The sequence below is a fragment of the Chanodichthys erythropterus genome, chromosome 24, assembly GCF_024489055.1.
Source record: "Chanodichthys erythropterus isolate Z2021 chromosome 24, ASM2448905v1, whole genome shotgun sequence".
Lineage (NCBI taxonomy): Eukaryota > Metazoa > Chordata > Actinopteri > Cypriniformes > Xenocyprididae > Chanodichthys > Chanodichthys erythropterus.
The window spans coordinates 6,812,030-6,832,034 of record NC_090244.1 but is presented as its reverse complement, the minus strand read 5'-3'; the positions used below and the strand labels follow the sequence as shown (position 1 = coordinate 6,832,034).

General features: G+C 38.4%; 1 protein-coding gene across 2 annotated transcripts; it reads left to right on the top strand.

Moving 5' to 3' along the window:
• The first annotated feature begins 2,067 nt into the window (after positions 1-2,067).
• On the top strand, positions 2,068-19,999 carry myo5ab (myosin VAb). 2 transcript variants are annotated; one of them, XM_067380656.1, is made up of 40 exons: positions 2,068-2,197; positions 2,532-2,642; positions 4,230-4,401; positions 5,832-5,976; positions 6,073-6,229; positions 6,342-6,485; positions 7,400-7,481; positions 7,681-7,788; positions 8,246-8,352; positions 8,477-8,742; positions 8,828-8,909; positions 9,008-9,148; positions 9,241-9,366; positions 9,456-9,539; positions 9,914-10,048; positions 10,693-10,790; positions 10,868-10,954; positions 12,166-12,274; positions 12,490-12,701; positions 12,846-13,002; positions 13,331-13,570; positions 13,652-13,846; positions 14,756-14,849; positions 15,112-15,260; positions 15,396-15,509; positions 15,598-15,735; positions 15,839-15,895; positions 15,980-16,204; positions 16,413-16,450; positions 16,566-16,646; positions 16,933-17,131; positions 17,220-17,313; positions 17,514-17,657; positions 17,848-18,002; positions 18,160-18,246; positions 18,394-18,544; positions 18,624-18,906; positions 19,012-19,186; positions 19,274-19,354; positions 19,440-19,999. In XM_067380656.1, exons 1-40 carry the CDS (start codon positions 2,171-2,173, stop codon positions 19,590-19,592), a joined length of 5,403 nt encoding a protein of 1,800 aa, XP_067236757.1. In that variant the 5' UTR covers positions 2,068-2,170; the 3' UTR covers positions 19,593-19,999. The 2 variants fall into 2 exon arrangements, with proteins under 2 accessions (XP_067236757.1, XP_067236756.1); XM_067380655.1 differs by having other exon boundaries at positions 17,511-17,657.
• Positions 20,000-20,005: the final 6 nt, after the last annotated feature.

Here is a 20,005-nt window from a genome sequence, read left to right as displayed (position 1 = left end):
GCAGTATTTCTTGTCTTTTAAAGGCAGTAGAATTGCTGTTAAAATAACAGAAATGAAATGTGTTTTAAATACCTAGACAAATGTAATGGAGCCACAAGCACTTTTTGACAATGCACTCTTAGCAAAGTGGCTTGTTTAACTAGGTCTAGTCAGACCTTGATTAATAAATTTAAAGAAAGGATTATTAAAGTTAATGTGCTCAGGGGTTGTTTCTTTTTAATTTTATCCATATCTTAGTTAGTATATAATTAACTAATGCGTTATTTAACTTGAACGTTTTTCATACAGAATGTTCAAGAAATACAACTAGCTTACATTTGAATTTTACGTTGTTTTTCTGCCTTTGTATAGCCTATCTGGACGGGCTGCAGTAACACACAATCGCCACATGGCGGCACTGTTTCCACGTCTGTCATCGCTACGGCCACTCTTTATTTATTAATATTTTTATTCGAGCGTTTATAATATTGCCAAAGCCAAGATTATGAACAAAAATATTATTTTAAAAGCAGAGAAGACAATGATATACAAATAACCAGCTCATGTTTTGAGTATTAATTGTTTTAATACCTTTTCCATAGCGGGCTGCAGTAACACACAATCGCCACAAGGCGACACTTTTTCCAAGTCTGTCATCGCCATGACGACTTTTTAATTTATTAATATTTTTTTGTTCGAGCGTTTATAATATTTCCAAAGCCAAGATTATGAACAAACAGCTTATTTCAACAGCAGAGAAGACATGGATATACAAATAACCAGCTCACATTTTGAGTATTAATTTGTTTTAATACATTTTCCTTAGCGGACTGCAATAATCCCCAATCGCCACAAGGCGACACTGTTTCCACGTCTGTCATCACCACGGTGACTTTTTTATTTATTAATATTTCTATTCGACCGTTTATAATATTTCCAAAGCCAAGATTATGAACAAAAATCTTATTTTAACAGCAGAGAAGACATGGATATACAAATAACCAACTCCCATTTTGAGTATTAATTGTTTTAATACCTTTCCCATAGCGGGCTGCAGTAACACATAACCGCCACAAGGCGACACTGTTTCCACGTCTGTCATCGCCACGGTGACTTTTTTTATTTATTAATATTTTTATTCGAGCGTTTATAATATTTCCAAAGCCAAGATTATGATCAAACAGATTATTTAAACAGCAGAGAAGATGTGGATATACACATAACCAGCTCATATTTTGAGTATTAATTGTTTTAATACCTTTTCCTTAGCGGGCTGCAGTAACACACAATCGCCACAAGGCGGCACCTTTTCCACGTCTCTCATTGCCACGGTGACTATTTTATCATTTTTTACGGTTAAACATAAAAAACAAGTATATTGTACAACAGTCTGGGAAAATAACAAATGACAAAAGAAAAGTATGGCTCGTTTCTACACCCAGCATGCTTAAAAGAAACTGGCAAGGATGATTGCCACACAGAAATAGAACAAGCGGGAAGAACATTATGAAATATTTAATGGGCGTGGTTTGGGTCCCCGGAAGTGGTTTCTAATTGGTGATATACTCGAAGTATAAATAATAATTTAATTCATAATAAATAATATTAAAAAACAATTCACGTTTTACAATCTATAAACATTTAATTGGCTATCGAAGTTTATCAGCGTCTTTATTTTGCTTAATCATCACATTAATAGCGTTGTCACGTGGTATCTGTTACTTTTCTCAGCGATGGCAGGATGGACCAATTATGGTTGCTTGTGATTACTAGGTGATTTTTTTTTATTTTTTTTTTAATCGTTTCATAAAATTGCTGGCATCATGTGTTTGCCAGATATTTGTCTTCATAATTAACATAATAAAAAGATTACACTATTTTGTATAAACATTCTTCCAATGAGACAAAAACCCTGAGATTTGAATGCGGCTCAATGGAGGAATCCGCGTTTTGAGCCTCCAAGCGCCCCCTGGCGTCCACACATCATCACGACCCACAAGAACAGCTGTTAGTTATTAAACTGTGCCGCTCAATGCGTTTCCCCGGCGGCTGTCACACTTCTTCCACACCACCAGCCAACAGATTGCAGAAACTTTGGCGTTTCTCAAAGACAGTCTGTTTTTTTTTTAAATCGTACCAGATGCGGAGAGTAGCGATGTTTCTGGAGTAACGGGAGTTCAGGCGGAGCTCAATGGCAGCGCTGGAGCTGTACTCGAAGGTATGAGAGTTTAAACCCCGCTGCTTTCACATCTGAGCAATGAAACATGTGAAACATTATCATCCAGAATGTGCATTCTTACAAAAGGATTGTGGGAACTTTAAAGGGGCTTCTTTTTTGTTTGTTTAATTGTCAAACATTCAGTTTTTATTGTATCCAAAAAGATAAGCACTAAAATATCAACGATATTAAATTGTTTTAAACATGAAAGCATTGATTAAACAATCATATGCTTGAATGAAGTTGAAATAAGATATACATCTGCTTTGAATTGCTTTAAATAAATGCTGTTATTATTCAAACTAACTTGATGATCATTGTTCTTCACATGCAGTTTGCTCGAGTCTGGATCCCAGACACCACAGATGTGTGGAGATCAGCAGAGCTGACCAGAGACTACAGGTCTGGAGACACTGTCCTGCATCTACAGCTGGAGGATGAATCTGTGAGAGCAACACTTGTACTTCAAATGGTTTCCACATTCTGTTTATCCTGATTTGTTCCAGTTTACCCATCCAACATGGATATGAAGGGAAAGCATGATGCACATTTGACCAGATTAGGTGGTTTAAAGCTTTCATAGTCTGCTTGAGTCAGCATTGAGTCAAGTTTGAGGCAGAGTTGAGTCAGACTGGTTGTGTGGAAAAATAACGGGCGTGGAGATCCAATTCCAGCATATTTCAGTAACTACACCCATTGCTGTTGCCACAGTTTATTTCACTGCTGGCAAATGGTAACCTTATCATTTTTGTAAAGTCACTAGGGCAAAGAAAAATATCTGTTAAGTTTAGCTTGTGGTTTTCCTGAGGTAAATATGTCCTGTCTATTAGTGTGTCAGTGATCGCGAAAGCTTTTGCATGTTTTACCCACAATATAACTGTTATTTAAGCTGCATGTGTGGACAAGATGATCTGATGAACTTCAGTTCGATGAAGATTTAGCTCTACTGACAACATTCTTTTGATTATGACAGAAAAACAAACAAAAATCACATTCACAGCAATGCATGTACAGTGGAAGTTTGGAAGACAAGGCCAGTGGTGTAAATGTCATTAGTTACTGTACTTGTATATCTTTTGGGTAGTTTGACTATCAAAGAAATGATACTTGACTACATTTTTAAATAAGTATAAGTACCCTTTACTCCAATACATGTGTAATTTTGATGAGTTGCATTTTGCATGGCAACTAACTTTTTCTGCAGCAGTTTATTTCTGCTACAAAATAAGCAATATCGCCATCTACAGGGCATTGAAGGTACTGTATCAAATTGAGTTCGGTTGAATTGCAGATGTTTATAAGATGAAGACATGACTGCCGGTGATGGCGCCAAAACAAGCACGTCCAGTGCACGAGGCTTTGACTAGTTCATTTTATTTAAAATTATTTAATTTATATGGTGTACTAAAGAGAACTATTTGAAGGATAATGGTTTACTTGTGAGCACTTGAGCATAACTGCGACATGAGTGTTTGTAGATGTTTAAGAGACTGTTGTGTCGACCTTGATTTATTGCAATATTGACACAAATGAGCTGTTTCTTGTTTTTCACTGGCTTGTCTCTTAGATTTGAGCACATGTACATATTTAATCTTACATTCAGTATGAGTAAAATACTTAAGTACTGTTAGAATCAGATACTTTAAGACTTTTACTCAAGTCATATTGGAATTGGTGACTTGTAATAAAGAGAGAAATCCCGGACGAGCCCCCAATTTCTGTTACGACCATCTAGGGGACACCCGTAACAGGAAATGGAAGAAAAGAGTGTCACTACCAGAGAGATGCCGAAAAGAAAAGATTTATTTCTTAATAAGGGTTTAGCATCAGGGGCAGACAAGGCCAAAATAACAAACTCTTTTTTTTTTTAACCTCTATAATTCCTAAGTAATTTTTGCTGTAAGGTGTCAGACCTTTTACTCAACTATGGTTTTCAGGTACTCTTTATACCTCTGGAAGGCAATATTTTCTCTTTAAGAGCATTTATAGTTCTCCTCATGAGCTTCAGCTGAACTGTAGTGTCTTTTCATAGGAGGTCGAGTACAAGCTGGACCCAAAGAGTGGCGTTCTGCCTCCTCTTCGTAACCCGGACATCCTGGTGGGCGAGAACGACCTCACGGCTCTCAGTTACCTCCATGAACCGGCTGTACTGCACAACCTCCGTGTCCGATTCACAGACTCCAAGCTTATCTACACATACTGCGGTAATGAAAATGACACCTCAACTGGCCATGACATTGCTTTCTAGATACAGTACAGTCCAAAAGTTTGGAACCACTAAGATTTTTAATGTTTTTAAAAGAAGTTTCGTCTGCTCACCAAGGCTACGTTTATTTAATTAAAAATACAGTAAAAAACAGTAATATTGTGAAATATTATTACAATTTAAAATAACTGTGTACTATTTAAATATATTTGACAAAGTAATTTATTCCTGTGATGCAAAGCTGGATTTTCAGCATCATTACTCCAGTCTTCAGTGTCACATGATCCTTCAGAAATCATTCTAATATGCTGATCTGCTGCTCAAGAAACATTTATGATTATTTTCAATGTTGAAAACAGTTGTGTACTTTTTTTTTCAGGATTATTTGATGAATAGAAAGTTCAAAAGAACAGCATTTATCTGAAATACAAAGCTTCTGTAGCATTATACACTACCGTTCAAAAGTTTGGGGTCAGTAAGAATTTCTATTTTTATTTTTTTGAGAAGAAATTAAAGAAATGAATACTTTTATTCAGCAATGATGCATTAAATCAATCAAAAGTGGCAGTAAAGACATTTATAATGTTACAAAAGATTAGATTTCAGATAAACACTGTTCTTTTGAACTTTCTATTCATCAAATAATCCTGAAAAAAAAATATTGTACACAAATATTTAGTACAATTGTACACATTAAATGTTTCTTGAGCAGCAGATCAGCATATTAGAATGATTTCTGAAGGATCATGTGACACTGAAGACTGGAGTAATGATGCTGAAAATTCAGCTTTACCATCACAGGAATAAATTACTTTGTGAAATATAATAGAATACAGTTATTTTAAATTGTAATAATATTTCACAATATTACTGTTTTTTACTGTATTTTTAATTAAATAAATGTAGCCTTGGTGAGCAGAAGAAACGTCTTTTAAAAACATTAAAAATCTTAGTGGTTCCAAACTTTTGGACTGTACTGTATATTAAACTAATAGTTTCCTATTTAGTTTAATGTCAGTTTGAAATCAGTCTGAGGATAATTATATTCTGATAAATTCACTTTTTTTTTTTTTTTTTTTTTTTAGAAAAATTACTTTTATTTTATTATATATTATTTTTGTTTAAATGACCTGTAGACTTTGAAACTCCCATGTGCAGCAGATATTACTAGCGAATATGAACCATAAAACATGAACTAGCAGAGCTTGTGTGTCATCTGCACCGCACAGCTCATTAGACTTTGAGTTCTGGACTCCTGTTCTTAGATTAGACAGATTTGCATACAGTATGCAAAGTTTTAAAAAAAGTCTGAAGCTTTGCAATTATAAAAATGCAACAAAAATTGCATTGCAATTCAGTCTGACCTTTGACCAATAACTCCAAAATTTGTAAAAATCAAGTTATTTATTTGTTTTAAAATAAAAATAGGGATCATCCTGGTTGCCATCAATCCATATGAAAGTCTTCCGATCTATGGATCCGACATCATCAATGCTTACAGTGGGCAGAACATGGGTGATATGGACCCTCACATCTTTGCTGTGTCAGAGGAGGCCTATAAACAGATGGCCAGGTATGTGCACACACCTTTTTGTCATACAAATAGTATGTTTAAGAATATGTCCATAGGCAGTGACAACGATATCTCTCTTCCTCCTCCTCCTGTAAGAGATGAGAAGAATCAGTCCATCATCGTGAGTGGAGAATCTGGAGCAGGGAAGACTGTTTCTGCCAAATATGCCATGCGTTACTTTGCTACAGTCAGCGGATCCTCTGCTGAGTCCAGTGTAGAGGAAAAGGTGCTGGCATCCAGTCCTATCATGGAGGTACGACTAACTTTAACTAGCATTTGCTAGCCTATAAAAACTCCTCCCTAGACATCAAACAGATCTATACTAAGAAACTCTGTGTCATATTGGGGTTTTCATCTGTCTGTAGGCTATTGGAAATGCCAAGACAACGAGAAATGACAACAGTAGTCGCTTTGGGAAGTACATTGAGATTGGATTTGACAGGAAGCACCACATTATCGGAGCCAACATGAGGACGTACCTTCTGGAAAAGTCTAGAGTGGTGTTCCAGGTTAGTCTTATACTCCTCCATCTCTACTACATGCTGATTTAAAGAGAATGACCCATGAGTCACAATTAATTTCATTAATATAAAACTTAGTAGCTTTAAAGTGCCCTTATTATGCTTTTTGGAGTATTAGCTTTCATGTAGAGTGTAATATAGATGTTTGTGAATGTTAAAGGTCTGCAAAGTTTCAAAGATCAAAGTGCAGATGGAGTAATTGTTATTGAAACGAGTCGTCAGTAATTCCAGTTTCACGTCCTGCACAAACCTATGTAGGTTTGTAACAAATTTGGATAATGCCAGCCTGTAGTCTTCATTGGCAACCTGTGAACGACGTCTACTTTGACCCTCAAACACTGTAGTTGTAGCTGAGGCCTAAAGAGTTTGGTTCATGTTATGGACATGACCAGAAGACTCTGTTTTCTGCGCTGCCAAAGCAAATCCACTTTGATGCACTTCCAAAGGAAGAGGACTCGAGCTCAAATTGATGCAGTAAAACGGTCACCATGGTTACTGTTCGTATCACTGTATCAAATGCTGAGGAAGATCTGAAGCTGAAATTCAGATATGGTATGGGCGTTTTGTTTCTGACATGCTCTGTAAGCAGTAGACCAATCACAACAGTCTGGGCTTTATCTGACCAATCAGAGCAGAGTAGCTCTCAGAAACTGTTTCAGGCACTTTGAGAACAGAGGAAGTGCTGCATTGTATATTATGAGAAAATGTTTTGTTTTTTGACCTTGGATCCATGTAAACCTATTGTAGGAGACGGCAAAAACAAAATTAGAACCCTTAAGAATGGCATAATAGGGGCACATAAATATCAAAAAATAAATTTAAATTTAATAAAGTTTGATGTATTTATGTGGGAATGTCACTTGACTTGCACTGAAGTGATCAGTTTCTGTTTCCTGTTTTAGGCGAGCGAGGAGAGAAACTATCACATCTTCTATCAGCTCTGTGCCTGCGCCCATTTACCCGAGTTTGAACCTCTGAAGTTAGGTAATATGATGCCCTTTCTGGATTGAGTTTATAAATAACAGTCAAGTAGAGCATAGCATCTTCATTTGACTGGGTTATAAAGGGTCATATATGTAGGTTTTAAGTCAATTGAAAGCTAATATTTTGTAGTAAGATAATCTGTTCATCACTTCCCCTCAGGGTGGACTTCTTTTCTTCAGTAACCAGTCTTTCTCTTAAGGTAGCGCTGATGACTTTCCCTACACTAACCAAGGCAGAAGTCCCGTCATCGAGGGAGTGAATGACCTGAAGGAGATGCAGGCCACAAGGAAAGCCTTTTCACTGCTGGGTATGAATACTTTACCTTTCCATGTGCCATCTGCTGTTTTGTACAACAGGATCCCATATTTCTCTCTTTTATTGTCTTAATTTATTATTAGAATGATAAAAGGGGGTCCCATCTTTTTTTTTTTTTTACATAATTTATTTTATTTTATTTCCATGATTAAACTGGCCAGGTTTCTGAACACCTAATGGTCATAGTTGATGCATAAACATGGACATTATAATAATGTATTAATTTTTCTGACTTCAGAACGTTCAAAACGAGCCATTTTGCAGCTTAGTTTAAAGTCTTTTTGGACTAGGGAGGAAGTTACAGCATGTTTTCATTGTACATAAAGCTCTTTTACCTGTAAAGATCAAGGACAATTAGATTCCTCATGATAAGAGCCTGTTTAATGGTTCTTCACTCACACTTAGTTCAGTCATTCAAGCACAAACGTGCCAGTCTCTGCTGATTCCAGGAATTACTGAGGCACACCAAATGGGTTTGTTCCAAATCCTGTCAGCCATTCTTCATCTGGGAAATGTAGACATGAAGGAGAGGGGATCTTCTAGCTGTGGCGTCTCTGTGAGTCGCAGTGAGAATAAATGATTTCTTGAATTCACATTTTACATTTGGACAGAGGCATCTACTAAATGATTAAATGTAAATGCATTTTGATTCCACACTATATTGTTTGCATTGTGTCCAGGATGAGAGTGGCCACCTGGCAGTGTTTTGTGACCTCACTGAGGTTTCGTACGAGTCCATGGCTCACTGGTTGTGCCATAAAAAACTCAAGACCGCCACAGAAACCCTAAACAAGCCTGTTACCCGATTGGAGGCCGTGAACGGCCGTGATGCTCTTTCGAAACACATTTACGCCAAGCTCTTCTCCTGGATCGTCGGCCAGGTCAACAAAGCCCTGAGCACTTCCTCCAAACCGCACTCGTTCATCGGTGTCCTAGACATCTATGGGTGGGTAAGCTGCTATTATGTCACATTCATACTTTGTTTATAATAAAAATGCAGTTGCAGACAACGTACATTGTGTTGTGCCCAGGTTTGAGACGTTCGAGGTGAACAGCTTTGAGCAGTTCTGCATCAATTACGCCAATGAGAAGCTCCAGCAGCAGTTTAACATGGTCAGCATTTTCAAACATGTGTCAGCTGCTCCAGCATTCATGAAATAAGCAGTCATGTCCGAGCACATCACCACTCACAGAAAGCATTTCCCCTCCAGCACGTGTTCAAACTGGAGCAGGAGGAGTACATGAAGGAGCAGATACCATGGACGCTCATCGATTTCTACGACAACCAGCCCTGCATCAACCTGATCGAGGCCAAGATGGGCTTGCTAGATCTTTTAGATGAAGAATGCACTGTAAAAAACATAATTAAAACATAATTGTTAGATAATTATGATCTTGTTTTTCTATGATGAACTTCTCAAATCCCTTAATTTGATGTGTCCAGATGCCAAAAGGTTCAGATGAATCATGGGCACAAAAGCTGTACAACACTCACCTGAAGAAAAGCTCTCACTTTGAGAAGCCACGCATGTCTAACACAGCCTTCATTATACTGCACTTTGCGGACAAGGTACATGAAGAAAAATATGTAGCTTTTGTGTGGTCATATAGAAATTTCTAGAAATCTGTGCCATTTTTTTCTCTCTATATCTCTTTTAGGTTGAATACCAGTGTGATGGATTTCTGGAGAAAAATAAAGACACAGTCAATGAAGAACAAATTAATGTGCTCAAGGCTAGCAAGGTGTGTTAAACTCAACATAGCTCACTAAGCATTTTTCTGGCACAGAAATTCAGCTTCTAGGGCTCCACAGGAACATGTTTCAGCTTGAGAAATGTTATTCTCTACTCCCTCAGACAGTGACTTAAAAATAGAGTTATGATTCAACATGGCTTTGGAGAAGTATCGCCACCTGCTGTTCAGTTCATGAACATCTTTCTTGGGTTCCTAAACCTGTGGGTTGCAACCCAAAATGGGTAATTTAGAGCAGCAGAAGACTGTGTTAAATGCAAATAACCCATTGAGAACCACTAATCTAGGGTGTAATCATCATAAGTAGCATACATATCGCTCTTTTTTTAATTTTTTTTTATAAAGGCTCTCTTGTTTCCTCACAGTTCGCCTTGCTGGTTGAGCTCTTCCAGGATGAGGAAACACCTGCGGCTCAGAGCACCACAGCACCGGCTGGTCGAGCAAAGTTTGGACGGACCACCCAGTCCTTTAGGGAGCACAAGAAATCGGTTGGACTGCAGGTTAGAGTTGACCAACAAAGCCAAGATCCATCACTGTTATTCATTAAGGAATCTTTCATATTCATTCATTTAGATATGCATTACTATGGAAGCTTGTTTCCGCCATGAAATAAAAAATAAAAAGGGTAATTGCAACTTTTTATCTCAAAATTGTGAGATATAAAGTCAGAATTGAGTTATAAAGTCTGAATAGCGAGATATAAAGTCTGAATTATGAGTTATAAAGTCAGAATTGAGTTATAAAGTCTGAATAGCGAGATATAAAGTCTGAATTATGAATTATAAAGTCAGAATTGTATTATATAAAGTCAGAATTGCCTGACATAAAGTCTGAATAGTGAGATATAATGTCAGAATCGCGTGACAAAGTCAGAATTGTGAGATATAAAGTCACAATTGTGTGTTATAATATAAAATTGTGAGGAGGAAAAAAACTTTTATTTTATTCTCAGAAATGCAAGTTTAATTGCGAGGAAAAAAAGTCAGAATTGTGAATTAAAAAATCGTAATTACCTTTTTTATTTTTTATTTAGTGGCAGAAACAAGCTTCCGTACATTTCCTATTGGGAAAAAAATGATCCACCCAAATCTCTTCATAGAAAATTACAGTGTCACTTATCTGTTTTTCTTCCTCCTGTTCTCAGTTCCGGAACTCTCTGCACCTGCTCATGGACACGCTGAACGCCACCACCCCACACTACGTGCGCTGCATCAAGCCAAATGATGTTAAAGCCCCCTTCATGTCAGTAAGCTGAGTTCAGAGATAATCCACCATTATGTAATACGGGTCATCATAGTTTCTTCTCTTTCTGTCTCTAGAATGGACCCCCATCGAGCCGTTCAGCAGCTCAGAGCGTGTGGAGTCCTTGAGACCATTCGTATCTCAGCCACAGGCTTCCCTTCCAGGTGCTGATTCAATGACTGACATAACTAGTGTCCATTCTGCTTGGAATCTGATTGGCTGTGACCAACTCAAGGGAACCAATCAGATGTGACTTACTCAAAAGCAGTAATCTTCAAAGTTTATGAAGTGGTGAACTAATAGCAAAATCACTAAAAACCTTATTGGGGGATCAAGTGCGTACCTTACATCATTGGAATCCTTGGCTCAAGATGGACAAAATGCATTCCCCTGGATTTGCTTGTCGAAATTATACTTTTGCAAACTAGTCTTAGGTTTTTGGCCTGATCGGAAACCAAACCAGTGCAACAAGATTCTCTGGAGACTGATTGTCAATAATTATAAAATGCATTTATATTTAATTATAATTATAATAATTATAAAAGTTGAAATTTCAATTCACGGTCTCTAAGGGCTGCCAAAACGTTTGAAGTGGGCGGAGCCACTTTTACTAAAATGTCTATAACTTATGAACGAAATGAGATATTTTCACCATACTTGGCACACATATGTAAGAGCTCATTCTGTGGTCATGTGAAAAAGGACGTGGCGACTGGCCACTTAGTGGCGCTATAACATGGAAAAAAATAAAAATGGCTACAACTATGCAACCCTAAGTCTGATTGGCATGCAGTGTTTTTGTGCATGGTGCCAAGACTGCCTTTGAGGACACTGGCGTATCTCCAAAAACACGGCTAACGACAGCCAATGACCTTTGAGCATAAGACAAGATTAACGGAGGCTGATCAGAATGAAACTCACTGGGCCTGTTTGTCTCACGGCCCTAGAGGCCTGTAAGAAATTCGAAAGAAATCAGCCACCCGGGGGCTCCTTCACATTATCACGTGTGTAAAAGATTGTCTATCACCCGATTTTTTTTGCACATGCACACAACATTCATACCACATGGTAGAACTCCTCATTCTGAGCAACTTTGCCTCTAAGACCGCCGCTGTCCATCGAATCATTCGTTGAATATTGGAGATTATTTCAAAAACCAGCTAAATGCTTACAGGCTTATTAAATAAAATATAATACCATTTTATGCATGTTTAAAGGCCTTAAAGCACTTGAACCCTGACAATTGCTGCTCTCAGCTATATTTGTATTTGTTTAAAACTGCTTTAGACTGATTAGTTATGCTAACCCACCTCTAAATGCTTTAACTGATCTGGAATCTGTTTGTTTCAATGCTGCTTTAACTCCCTCCGGTCAGGTGGACCTACCAGGAGTTCTTCAGTCGTTATCGTGTACTAATGAGGAAGAAAGAGATCCTCTCAGACAGGAAGTTGACCTGCCAGAATGTCCTAGAGCGGCTTGTGCAGGTATCACACATGTCTTTGTAAATATAATTCTTTCTCTATACAAAGAACATGGCTAAAAAAATGTCTGGTTTAAGATGTTCAAAGCTGGTTTAAGCTGATCTCCCACCCAAAAAGTGCACAAAACCCCTCTAAAACCAGCTTAAAGTCTATTCTAACCGTGCTCAGACACTTGGGTTTTTTAAACAGTCTTATGTTACTCCATTCCCTCTCTACAGAACAAAGATAAATACCAGTTCGGAAAAACAAAGATCTTCTTCCGAGCCGGACAGGTGGCTTACCTGGAAAAGCTGAGGGCGGACAAACTCCGTACAGCCTGCATAAACATCCAAAAAACCATCCGCTGCTGGCTGGCCCGCAAGAAATACCTGCGAATTCGCCAGGCGGCCATTACCTTACAGAAATACACCAGAGGACACCAGGCTCGTTGGTGGGTGACGCTCGCAAATTAATTTAGCCTGTGAAATGAGTCGGGCATAAATGAAGACAATTTATTTATTACTGAAGACTTTGACTTGTTTATCAGTTGCTGGCTGGAAACTAACCCAAGTGTTTTTTATCTGCCCTCGATTAGCCTGTGCAATAACTTGAGACGGACACGGGCCGCAGTGATCTTTCAGAAGAACACGCGCATGTGGGCGGCGAGACGACGGTACCTGCGACAGAAAGCGGCGGCGGTTCTCATTCAGAGGTTACTGCGTGGATATACAGCCAGACTGGAGTACAAACGGGTGCGAAAACTGCTTCCAGGAATAAGTAACAGTTATTTCTTAGTAGAGAGTTGCTAATTCTCATTCATTGAAAGGTGTGATCACACTCAAAATATTTACCACAACACATAAGCAACAGGATTTGATGTTTCAGAATAAATAATAGTATATTTTCAACATATTGAATTCATGATCTACTCCAGTGTCCTTCAACATTAATTGAATTGATGTGAAGCTGCCAAAAGTGAATTGGATTTCCAGCCAAGAAATGAATGTGTTTTCTGTCGATCTAATGTCTTTGTTATACAAAAGTTGACATGGAAAGTTGACATCTTGTTTTCTTGCACAGTTGGTGTTTGAGCGCAAGGCTCTACTGATCCAGCGCTGGGTGCGTGGCTTCCTGGCCCGCTGGCGTTTCCGTCGCATCAAGCGTGCTGTGGTGTATCTGCAGTGTTGCGTACGCAGGATGCTGGCCCGTCGAGAGCTCAAGAAACTCAAGATTGAGGCCAGATCGGTCGAGCACTTCAAGAAGCTCAATGTCGGCATGGAGAACAAGATCATGCAGCTGCAGAGGAAACTGGATGAGCAGGTATCCTTCGTCACTCTTTCATCCTTGTGATATCTAAGGAGGAATCCATGTTTGATTAACAATGTGTTTTTATGTCTTCAGCATAAGGAGAACCGAGAGCTTTCTGAGCGAATGAGTTCACTAGAGATCCACAGTGCTGCTGAGATGGAGAAGTTGCACGTGCGGCTCAAGACTCTTCAGGAGGTGGAAGAGGAGGCCCGTCACCGCGGAGACCTGGTGACATCTTTACAGGAGGAGCTGGAATTGGTTCGTCAGGAGCTGGAGAAGAATAAAGAGGTACAATTTATTTATTTATTTATTTTTATTTATTTAGACAAAATAGTGTTTTAATAGTTTAGATTATATAGAATATATATATATATATATATATATATATATATATATATATATATATATATATATATATATATATATATATATATATATATATATATATATATATATATATATATATACACTACTCTTCAAAAGTTTGGGGTTACTACGTTTTTTTTTTATTATTATTATTTTTATTCAGCAAGGACACAATAAATTGATCAAATTTATAATGTTACAAATGGATTCTAGTTAAAATAAATGCTGTTTTTTTTGTGTCGGGTTTCCACAAAAATATTGCGCAGCACAACTGTTTTCAACATAAATGTTTCCTGAGCAAATCAGCAGATTAGAATGATTTCTGAACGATCATGTGACACTGAAGACTGGAGTAATGATCCTGAAAATTCAGCTTTGACATCGCAGAAATAAATAATGCTTTAACATATTATTACAATTTAAAATAAGTGTTTTCTATTGTAATATATTTCACAATATTACTGTTTTTCCTGTAATTTTTTTTTATCAAGCAAATGCAGCTTAAGAGACTTTTGAAAACAATGAAATCTAACTGACCCTAAACTTTTGAACAGTAGTGTATGTATAACCTGTCAGCAAATATGGTAATTTTGTGGTATTACAGTGATGGTGTCAGATTGATCTACCATGGTACTGAATGATTATCATGTTCATATACTGTGGTATTGAATGTACTTGAATGAATAGCATGGTACACGTCCAAAATGTGATGATACAATATTACCATGGTGCTTTATGAAAGCAGAATTTTTACCACCACTTATAAAGGTCAGAAAAGGATGTTATATTTTTTATAAAAAGCATGCATACTGCCATATATGATATCTGTAGATGGTCGCTGATCTCAATGAGAAGAACACACTGCTGAAGAGTGAGAAAGATGAGATGAACAGACTGATCCAGGAACAGGAGCAGCAGATAAAAGGTGAGTTCATGTTGTTTTGGCTTTGAGGAAAGTTCCAAATATTATTACTTTTGTATTTTACTGACTAGAATATTATGTCTATAATATGTGGAGAAAATTAACTATTAGCATTCATATTCATCTCAATGGCACTCACTCTACAGCAGAGGTTAGCAGATAAACAGAGTCATGGTTAATAAGGAACAATCGGTGGATTTACATGTCAGAAAAGTGATTTTAAACAAAATCAGAAGGAAGGAAGAAATTATTTTATCTTGAACAGAAAAACCAGAGTCGACCAATCAGGAGTCCACTGAGCACCTGCAAGCACAGCTGAACGAGGAACGATTCCGTTACCAGAACCTTCTGACCGAACACCTGAAACTGGAGGAGCGCTACGCTGATCTGAGATCAGAAAAAGAGGAGGCAGCTGTAAGAAAAGGATATGCCATGCTACTTATACAAACATGAGATCTCAATGATGAAATTAAATAATGATATAGTTGTTGTTAAAGAAAACATTTTCAATATCATAAACCATTTTATGTTACCAATCTTTTTAAACAGGATCTCTCCAAACCTGGACATAACAGAGCCGACTCTGGCTACGGCAGCAGCCAAACAGAGAGCGTCCACAGCTCTGTGCTGACAGGGTCAGAGGTCAGCACGATGGAAAGAGAGGTCAGTTTCGAATGGCAGTTTGGCTCTTGAGTTTCTCTACATTTCTTCTATCATGATAGAATATAATGGATGTGTTTGATGCGTCCAGGACGCTGTGCAGACGGCAGCTGATGTTTCCCTCCTGCTGAAGCTGCAGAGGAGAGTCACTGAGCTGGAGAAGGAGAACATGGACCTGCAAAGTGAGATGGACACCAAAGAAGAGCAGCTACAACAGCAGCAAACTAAAGTAATCAGTGTTATATATTTAAGAACGGCCCGATAATGGACCAAAAATGAAATTCTGTCATCATGTACTGGAAGTCATGCAAGTTTGTTCTCTGTTTTCTCAGGAACTGGAAGATTGTCAGAGAATTTTAGTGGCTGAGAGAGACTATGAGGCTCTGAAGGTACAAAAACATGACCAAACAAACACTTTGTCATGTTCAGAGAAATATATAGATGTGTATATTCATGTTCTGATCTGCTCTCAGCGTCAGGAGCTGGAGTCTGACAATAAGAAGCTGAAGAAAGATCTGCAGGAGCTCCGTCAGTCTCTCAGTAAGGGGAAGGGGTCAAAGGTGGCGTCCCCTGGAGGTCAGGCGTATAACGTGGTTCTCGAGCAGCTCAACTCCACCAATGAAGAGCTCGAGGTGCGAAAGGAGGAGGTGCTTATTCTGCGATCTCAGCTGGTCAGTCAGGAGGCGTTTAAACATAAGGTAGGGTGCAATCCTTTTTCTTTCAGACATTTGACAATATTTGACAACAAAACCTAAAAAAGAGATAATTAAAATAAAAATCAATACAAAATAATAAGAATTGTATATTAAATATTATATTATATTTATTTATAAATATTTTTTTCTCTTCTATTGAATTATAGATAAAACCTGATAAATCTGCTGGGTAAATATTTTCTCTTTTCAGGAAACAGGAAGTGAAGGAGATTCAGGTGAATCAAGCAGGTAAATCAGCTTTTATATTTCATAAATTTGTATTTTCCATCATCATACCCATGTTTACACTGTAACATCGAGGTTTTCTTATAATGGAAGTCACTCATGACTGTTTCTCTCTCAGATCCCCGACTTTGGACCTTCATGAGCTCAATGAGGATGGAGAGCTCTGGATGGCTTATGAGAGCCTGAAAGAAACTAACAGGTAAAATAAAATAGATTAAATATATAAAGACTTAATCTTTCTCATACGCACTAACATACACACCATCCAGTAAGCCTTTTTTGTTGCTTTTTATATTGAGAATGCAAAGGGGCTAAATGCCACCATTAAAGAAAATTGTATAAACTTTTTTTCTCTAAAAAATCCTTTTGTTGAGTATTGATGGAAACACACAATTTGTGTAAAAATCAAACTGATCTAGTGAATATTAACATGATTTTTAGTATCTATCTTTTGAGTTATATTTAAATACATCTCTTCTCTGCAGGATTCTGGCGTCACAGTTGCAAACTCAGGGACAGTCCCACGAGAAGGAGGTGGAGGGTTTGAGGGCGGAGCTTCAGCGGTTAAAGGCGGAGCTTGACCAGCAGCAGCAGATGATGTCAGACAGCTTGGAGCTTCCGCATGACGCTCGAATACAAGCAGGCCTGCAACACGAGATCAGTCGCCTCACACAACAAAACATGGTGCGCATGCATTCTCACACTGAAAAATATACATGTGCTGACAGAAATTAATATTCTTCTGTATTAAAATGAATTCTGTCAATTATAGGACCTCTTGGAGCAGACGGGGAAACAGGACAAAATGATCCGCAAACTAAAGAAACACCTGAAACTATATATGAAAAAGTTTGGAGAGGCTGAGGGTAAAGACTTTTATTTTGAATTCATAATATCAATACTCTCAGTCAAGATTGGACACATTTAACTGAATTCATGTTTTTTGTCATCTTAAAAAAATGCATTTAGTTAAATGTGCCGACATTATGACTTACTGTTGGAGCGGCATCCCAGGATGATTTTTATGTATAAAATATTATTATTAATATTTTGCTGGTGGCAGCAGGTGTTCATATCGAGCAGTCCTCTCCGGACGTGGTCGGCGAGAGCGGTCGCATGGTCAGCATCGTTCGGAAAGAGCGGGATTTCCGGGGCATGCTGGAGTACAGGAAAGACGACGAGAACAAACTGTTCAAGATACTCATCACAGGTGACATGAACATCAGGATATCAGCACAGACACTAAAAAACACAAATGTATTCATATTTTTTCCTTTGCTTCATCAATGCAAAGATGAGAGGAAAGAACAACAAATGGATTTCAAATGTATTCATTCTTAGTTTGTATTTCATTGGAAAGAGTCATTTTCAGTCTTCTGATCGTGATGTTTATCTACCAGAGCTCAAACCCCGAGGTGTGGCGGTGAATCTGATCCCAGGCCTGCCTGCATACATTCTCTTCATGTGTCTGCGGCACGCCGACTACGCCAACGATGACCAGCGGGTCTCCACCCTCCTGAACTCCTCCATCAACGCCATCAAGAGCGTACTGAAGGTGAGAGACTCTCGCAGACAGAAAATGCTGGAATATGAATCCACTGAGATGACTGTGAAACATCTTTACATTAAAAACATTGTGCAGATTCTTTTAAAAAAACATCTGATAGAAGATACTGTGAACCTTTTCTAAAAATAAATGACTGTCTTTACAGAAACGGGGAGATTTTGAGACCATTTCATTCTGGTTGGCAAACACCTGTCGCTTCTTACATTGTCTGAAGCAGTACAGCGGAGAAGAGGTAGGCCTGTGTTTCAAACCTTAGTGTGCTGCCTACCTAGTAAGCATTTTAGGCATTATCACATGCCTAATTTATACAGGCATATTTAATTATTCACTCCTATATGAATGCTGACCTGATATTTTATTTCTTCCTGACATCATTCAGGGCTACACAAAGCACAACACCCCTCGACAAAACGAACACTGTCTGACGAACTTTGACCTGTCTGAGTACTGCCAGGTTTTGAGCGATCTAGCCATCCAGATCTACCAGCAGCTCATCAGGGTCATAGAGAACATTTTACACCCCATGATTGGTAACTCTGCACGATCCGGTTATAAAGATTTCAATATTTATTATTCGTTCTTGATCATTCCCTCTTTTCCTCATCCCAGCACCAGCCATGTTGGAGCAGGAGACCATTCAGGGAGTGATGGGAGTGAAGCCCACAGGAATGAGGAAGCGCACGTCCAGTTTCCCAGAGGACAGCTCTCACTCGCTGGAGTCCATTTTGAAACAGCTGGATGTTTTCTATTACACGCTGCTCCAGCACGGCAACGACACGGATCTGGTCCGACAGGTCATCAAACAGCAGTTCTACCTCATCTGCTGCGTCACACTCAACAACTTACTGCTTCGCAAGGACATGTGCTCCTGGAGTAAAGGCCTGCAGATCAGGTACTGACTAGTGATGGGTCGATTCCTCTAGTGTGTCCAGCACAGGAATTGACTCTCTCTGTCGACTCTGTTGCTGTGTCTGAAATGTTTTTCTCCTCACATCAGGTATAATGTGTGTCAGCTGGAGGAGTGGCTGCTGGATAAAGATCTTCAGGGCAGTGGAGCTCGTGAGTCTCTGGAGCCTCTGATTCAGGCGGCTCAGCTTCTGCAGATCAAGAAGAAGAGCCAGGATGACGCAGAGGCCATCTGCACCATGTGCTCGGCTCTCACCACCCAACAGGTGTGTGTGTGTGTGTGTGTGTGTGAAGCTGCTCAAATAAAAGCTTGAGTTCAGTTCTGATGTTGTGTGTCTGTTTCTCTCTGACAGATTGTGAAGATCCTCAGCTTGTACACACCAGTGAATGAGTTTGAGGAGAGAGTGTCTATATCATTCATAAAGTCTGTACAGGTGAGTCATTTCTCAATGTTTTGAAATGTATTTTAAAGCAGATATTGTTTGATTTTTCATATTAAACACTTCTCTCTCTACTCAGAATTTATTAAAGGATCGTAAGGAGTCTTCTCAGTTACTGATGGACGCTAAGATCATTTTCTCAGTCACTTTCCCCTTCAACCCTTCATCTGTGGCCCTCGAGACCATTCAGATTCCCAGCAGCCTCAATCTGAGCTTTCTGACACGAGTTTAAACACGCCAGTGATGTCATCACGGAACCGATACTGTAGAATTTTGAAATAAAGCTTGGATTGTATTTATTTGGTCACATTTTCTGGGATGATTGTTCACACTTTATCACTGTAAACTTCACTTAAGAGATGAATTTTAAACACATTTCACTGTTTTTGCTGGTTTATTGCAATGTGTTTTGGGGCTAAAATAGGTTTGTAACGTTTAGATCTCAGTTGTGTTCATCTCAGATGTGTCTGTTGCCTTTAGAGTGTTTGACAGAATGAAATATTGATGTAAAGCACGTTAACAGAGTTTCCTCTTGTAAATTTGAAAAAAAGACAGGAACACTTTTTTCTTGGTCTTTATAAATATCTTAAATATTTTTATGTGCAATAGTTTGATGTTAAAACTTCATCAGTATCGCCATGTGAA

Bases quoted from the DNA above. Each gene is read 5' to 3' on its own strand.
- myo5ab (XM_067380655.1), top strand. From the start codon at position 2,171: ATGGCAGCGCTGGAGCTGTACTCGAAG. The intron at 9,540-9,913 runs GTGTGTTAAACT...GTTTCCTCACAG, and splicing joins ATGTGCTCAAGGCTAGCAAG to TTCGCCTTGCTGGTTGAGCT. The intron at 10,049-10,692 runs GTTAGAGTTGAC...TCCTGTTCTCAG, and splicing joins AGAAATCGGTTGGACTGCAG to TTCCGGAACTCTCTGCACCT.